This window comes from Frankliniella occidentalis, unplaced genomic scaffold (genome assembly GCF_000697945.3).
Source record: "Frankliniella occidentalis isolate FOCC.00 unplaced genomic scaffold, Focc_3.1 Scaffold25, whole genome shotgun sequence".
NCBI classification, from domain to species: Eukaryota; Metazoa; Arthropoda; class Insecta; order Thysanoptera; family Thripidae; genus Frankliniella; species Frankliniella occidentalis.
This window is the reverse complement of record NW_026267155.1, coordinates 1,466,044-1,471,494: the sequence shown is the minus strand read 5'-3', so window position 1 is coordinate 1,471,494 and position 5,451 is coordinate 1,466,044. Positions and strand designations below refer to the sequence as shown.

Here is a 5,451-nt window from a genome sequence, read left to right as displayed (position 1 = left end):
CACCCCACCCCGCCACCACTCTGCACGGCAGAGATGTTCCGCGCATGATAAACGTCATGCACGTCGCCCTGGACGCAGAGAGGCCCTCCTCATATCCACGTGACCCGGCGGCTCATTTTCCAGCCGAGCGCGCCGCGGGACCGCGGGACTGTCCACCGCGCGAGGAGAACCGACGACGACGGTGACACAGCGAAAATAAAATAGGAATTAAACAGAAAACGGAAAGATGAGAGGTACGATAACTTAACTACGTGAAACAGGTGGCGGTGATGCGGCGAAATACGCGTTTTTGCGAAAATCGTGTGGTAATGGTACCCGAGAGGCAACTAAAATTAAAAGTCATCATCATACGCACATAAAATTACACAACATCATAGAGTACAAGGATCTCGATCTCGATATCGTAGCCTTTGATTACATTTCCAACTAACACTACGAAAAATTTATGAAAAAGAAAACCACTGCCTACAACTTGAATGTACCAATAAAAATACACAGTATCACACCCAGAAAACCATATCTTTCTACCAACGAAATTTTGGCATTGCTGAAATCAATAAAAATTTTGGTTGTAACAATTAAACAATTTCGTTTGCTCGGCGATGTCTTTTTTTTCTCAATTTGACACACATCTTCTTTTAATTATTAAAAAAACATCGTTGGATTGAATAAAAGTTTTCGTCATCTTCACGAAAAACGTTTCTTTTATTTCTGCCCTGAAATTTCCGTTAAGAAAAATAAAAATTCTTTACGCCAAAGAACTGCTCAACAGAATTTCTAACAGTGAGGCGGGTACAGGACAGGCGACAGAGCGCAGGGGCAGGAGTGTGACGAAACGTCATACGCCTCTCACCCCAGATCGCGATCCTCTTGAGCAGCCTCCGCCTGTCCTCGCGCTGGGCCTCGGTGCGGGCGCCGGCGGGCATGGGCCGCAGCCTGGGCACGGTCGTGTGGTGCTTCATGGCGCGCGGCGGCAACGACGGCCGTCAATAGCGCGCGCTATCTCTCTCGGACACGCGCAGACCCCAGGGCGAGCCCCAGGGGTACTTCACTCACAGAAATGTCAGTAAACACCCTCCAAAAAATTGAGAAAAGGGTAAAAAAAATCAGGAAAAAAAACACAGGAAAAAAATGTAAATTTTATAAAAATCAGATTTTTTAAGAAAAATTATCAAGAAAAAAACACAAAATTTTGGTGTATGCTTAAATTTATAGTGAAGTACCCCTCGCCCTCACGCAGACCCCACAGACACACGCGCACTGAGCTGGACCGCACTGCTGCAGGCTACTGCACGGCCTGCATCGCCACGGCGTCGGATCACTGCGACGAGCGCGACTGCCACATATCGCGGTGGGACCTAACTGACTGACGGGCAGAGAGCGTCCCGCGCAGCGCGCACCGGTCAGCGGGGGCGGGCCGGGATGGTACCGCTCAGAGAGAGAGAGAGAGAGAGAGAGAGAGAGAGAGAGAGTGGCGAAGGTAGGCACAAGGGACACACAGCAGTCAGTAACACATGCATTTTTACGGGGTGGGGTACTTTCCTCAGGCGGATATCCAATTGGAGCAAGAATTAATACAGAAAAAGGATAATCCACCAGGGGTAATAAAACGTTCCCCTCAATGGGGGGATTATTTCACTAACAATATTAACAACCTGATTGAGTTGAGTTTGTTAAAAAGTGGCGTGGAAAACATTACACCCAGAAGCCCCACTAGAACAGGACAAAGCAAACGCCCTTTCTCTCGCACCCAGACGGGCGGCTACGCCACCGGCACGGCATGTGCGTAGCGGAACACTGACCGCATCTCGCACCTCGCAAGGAGCAGCTGCTAATCGATTAGGGTCAGAGCTCGGAGGAGACTGAGTGGGCGAGAGCGAGAGAGAGCGAGACGGGGTGAGAGAGCGAGAGGGGGTAAGAGAGTGAGAGTAAAGTGAGTGAGACAGAGTGAGAGAGCACAGCCGCTCTGTATAGCGAGTCCAACGGAAGAAAAACAAAGTAATGAGCAAAACTACGGACGGTGCAGCGGGACCAAGCCGTTTGTCAAACTAAGCAAGAAAGTCATGTCAATTAAATTTTTAAAACACATAAAACTAACGTGTGGTTTGTTTTTAGAAACACCCTTTTTAGAAAATAGGTGGATATGTAATATGTAGATAGATATATGTTGGGTGAATGGTGTTCGGCTGTCGTTCCGATCGACCGCATCTCACTCGCGGGCCCATCGTGCCCATCATTGCGATGCTGCCAAGGACGCGTGTTTTGTGCTTCTGGCGCGGCGTGGCGTGGCGTGGCGCGGCGTGGCGTGGCGTGGCGTGGCGCGGCGTGGCGTGGCGCGGCGTGGCGCGGCGTGGCGCTGTGTCGGTCCCGCACGTCACCGTGGCGCCTTGATGTGGGCAGCGCGGGCACGCGAATCACACACACATCCCAAGCGCCGTGCCTGAATGACCCGGCTGCAGCAGGACGTACAGTACACGGGTCGTACAGTAGTAAGACTCCCCCACCGCCCGGAAACGTATTTTTTTTTCGGTATGAATTCGCAAATGTGAATCTAACGATACATCACGAGACACTGCCTACCGCCAAAACAGCCAAAAACCCCTCAAAAAAAGATTAAAAATGGAAACGAATAAAGAGTGGTTTTTCTTTTACCACACGCACATCTTTGCTGTGTTTTTTGTTTGTCTTTTGCCTCTTGAAATAATTTTCTTGGAAACCTTGCCACAGTTTCAACAGTGTTCCCCCGACATACATCGTGATACGGAAGTGATGACCCGACCCGCCTCTTTTTGGACTCACAGAGTTCGCCAAGGCGGAGGGAATGGGTCCTAGACACGCCAAGTTAGGCCGGCCAGACACATGAGCTGACGTCCAGCAAAAAAGAAGGCGTACTTATGTATCGCCAAAGCCTCTGAGGTAAACCAGATGCATTCGAGTATACGTAAAAAATGAATCTCATTATTACTGATTCAAAATCAAATCAACAACTGCTTATTACAACACGTTGTTTTTCAACACCACATGTTGTAAAAAAAAACAACATTAAGAAAAATCTCAAGCAGAGGTGTTCGAAGAATCGAAGTACCCTCGACCCTTTCTATGAACAGTGAACACCGCAGCCTTCATCGTAGCGGTAAATAAAATCCTACTATCGCTTCCAGTTTAGTGGTACTATGGCGGCGTTTGTTGCCTTGGGCTCCAGCCACTGTGGGTTAGAGCCTCATGGAGCCTCCAGCAGTGAGTGAGAAGTAACCTCGTGGGTCCTCACACAGCGAGCGGACCGTCCAAGCAGTGAGTGGTAAACTTGAGAATTAAGTAAAATACTCTCATGGAGCCTCCAGCAGTGATTGCCAACCTTCCGGCGCCTCAACCTACCGGCGAGTCGTAACCTCCTGGAGCCTCCCCGGGGCAGGCTGTAGTTGTCAGTGGCCCAGCCGGTGAGCCTCACGCTGCACGAGCAAAGTATGAAAAATCCACACGTCGGCGGGCGGTCTCGCCGCCCGGACCGGCACAGAGGTGCTGCATTTTTACTATCCCCGCCCGGAGCCCTGGCCGCCCGAGGGACGTCCGACGCCGTCGCCCGCCCCCCTCCCTCCTCGGCCCAACTCGGACTCGACGGCAACCCTTTGATTTCCTCCACCTCCGGTCCGGCCAATTCCGACCCCCTTGCTTCCTCGGTGCACTCAATCCGAATCCAACCCCGGAGGGCGGGCGGAGAACGTGAGTATGAGAGAGAGAGAGAGGCGGGCAGGCAGAGAGGGAGGGAGGATGCTCTACAAGGAGATGAAAGACCAAAGGAGATAGCGTGAGTAAGGGTGGCTGTAGAAAGCATGCGTTGCGACGACGTACACACAAAATATTTTTCATGTGAACATCAGTAGAGTGGCAGGGAGGGCAAAAGAAGAAAGGAAAGAAAGTGCGAGCTGGCTTGATATTTTTTGTAGCACAGAATGGAGAAATTGAGCGGGAAAATTATCGAAGAAAAAGAAATGTTTTGGTTATTGGCGAATTTAGAGGCGAGAAGAGTGAATGGAAGACAGTCTCGTTTCGATTTGGGCGCCGGCGCGATAAACAAGTACGGTCAGAACAGACACACACACACGCGAGAGAAATGGAAAGGGAAATAAAAAGTGGGGAGTGGAGGCGGCGGCGGGGGGGCCGGCCCTGCCTCGTTACTACCACTCCCGGTGATTGAAAAGGTGGCGTCCCCAAAGTCACGCGCGCGAGGGCCAGGTGAAGTGGAGGGAGGGGCGGGTGAAGCGGGTGGGTCAGCCAGTCTGGGGGGCTGATAAAGGGGGGGGGGGGGCAGCTGAATTTGTTTACTTTTCATTGTAACAAAGTGATATGAGCAGGTCACCGCGCATGTTTACTAAAATAATTATATCAAGACACTGATAATGCTAGAGTCAGATATCTTACTCTTAGGAGAGCGAAATCAGTGACACAAAAAATCTTACTCTCCTGAGAGCGAGATATCTGACTCTCACTGAGTTTGAGTCATAATTTGCGGTCCTCACCCAAGGAGAGTGAGGTTCCTCACTGCAATTGGGCGAGGTCAAGGAAATCAAACTTCTCCAGAGTGAGAATTCGGTGCAACTCTGACTGACTCAAATTAAATAGGGTGAGCCTTAGTGTCATCGCTCTGATTGAGCGAGGCAAAATTGTCTCACTCATTTCGAGCACGACACCTCACTCAAAGGTTTTCAGTGGACTATTCAAAATTGCCGCCGCACCCCACAAAAGAAAATCAGCAACACACTAACAAAGAAACAACAATCACAAAAACGGTGAAAGGGAATGCTGGTGACGTGGCCGGATCGAAGTGGTAAAATGGGCAGAGCAAAACTGGGTGAAGTGAGAATGAGAAAGCACTCTCAAAATGCGAAGGTCACGAGCGTCGCTCTTTGGAAAAGCGACGCATTGCTTCCAATTTCATACCTCTTGGGAGAGCAGTAATGCTTGCTTTCGCCGCTCTATTTGAATGACGATTTTGGAACATGGATAACGCAACGTGATTCAAACGGAGCGATGATCTAGAAACGTCCCTTAAAAAGGGAGCGACGAAAATAAACCGTGCCTCGAATTAGTCAATACTACGTCTCTCTTCCTTGTCGTCTTACAGAAGACACATCAGTCCAGCTATTATTCTAGTAGTGGGTTAGGGCCAGAACGGAAAGTGTGCGAATGAGTGGACCGTTGAAGTGTGGAAAACTAAGAGGTGGGTCGAAACTGGCGAAGTGAATGTGGGGAGCCCTTGGTGTGCTAGTTGTGGGCCGGTCCCTCGCAGTCTGACAGCCAATCAAGATTTATGAAGCTGGCCGCTGCAACGCGACCACTAATTATTTTAGCGGAACGCCCGTCCGGGCGTGGCGTGGCGGGGCGTGGCGTGGCGGGGCGTGGCGTGGCGGGGCGTGGTAGGGAGTAGCGGGGCGGGGTGAGGGAGGCGAAGAG

At 50.7% G+C, this 5,451-nt stretch overlaps 1 protein-coding gene across 4 annotated transcripts in view; it reads right to left on the bottom strand.

Moving 5' to 3' along the window:
* LOC113213926 (scavenger receptor class B member 1) overlaps positions 1-5,451 on the bottom strand; it is a 205,062-nt gene that overhangs the window by 55,918 nt on the left and 143,693 nt on the right. Inside the window, exon 1 of one of the 4 annotated variants that reach the window (XM_052265239.1) lies at positions 854-1,042. The exons of 2 other annotated variants lie outside the window; for them this stretch is intronic. In XM_052265239.1, coding sequence (XP_052121199.1) covers positions 854-962 — 109 coding nt within the window. In that variant the 5' untranslated portion in view covers positions 963-1,042. Of the gene's footprint in view, positions 1-853; positions 1,043-5,451 lie in introns of those variants that run through there. One more of the 4 variants, XM_052265246.1, reaches the window with a different exon arrangement.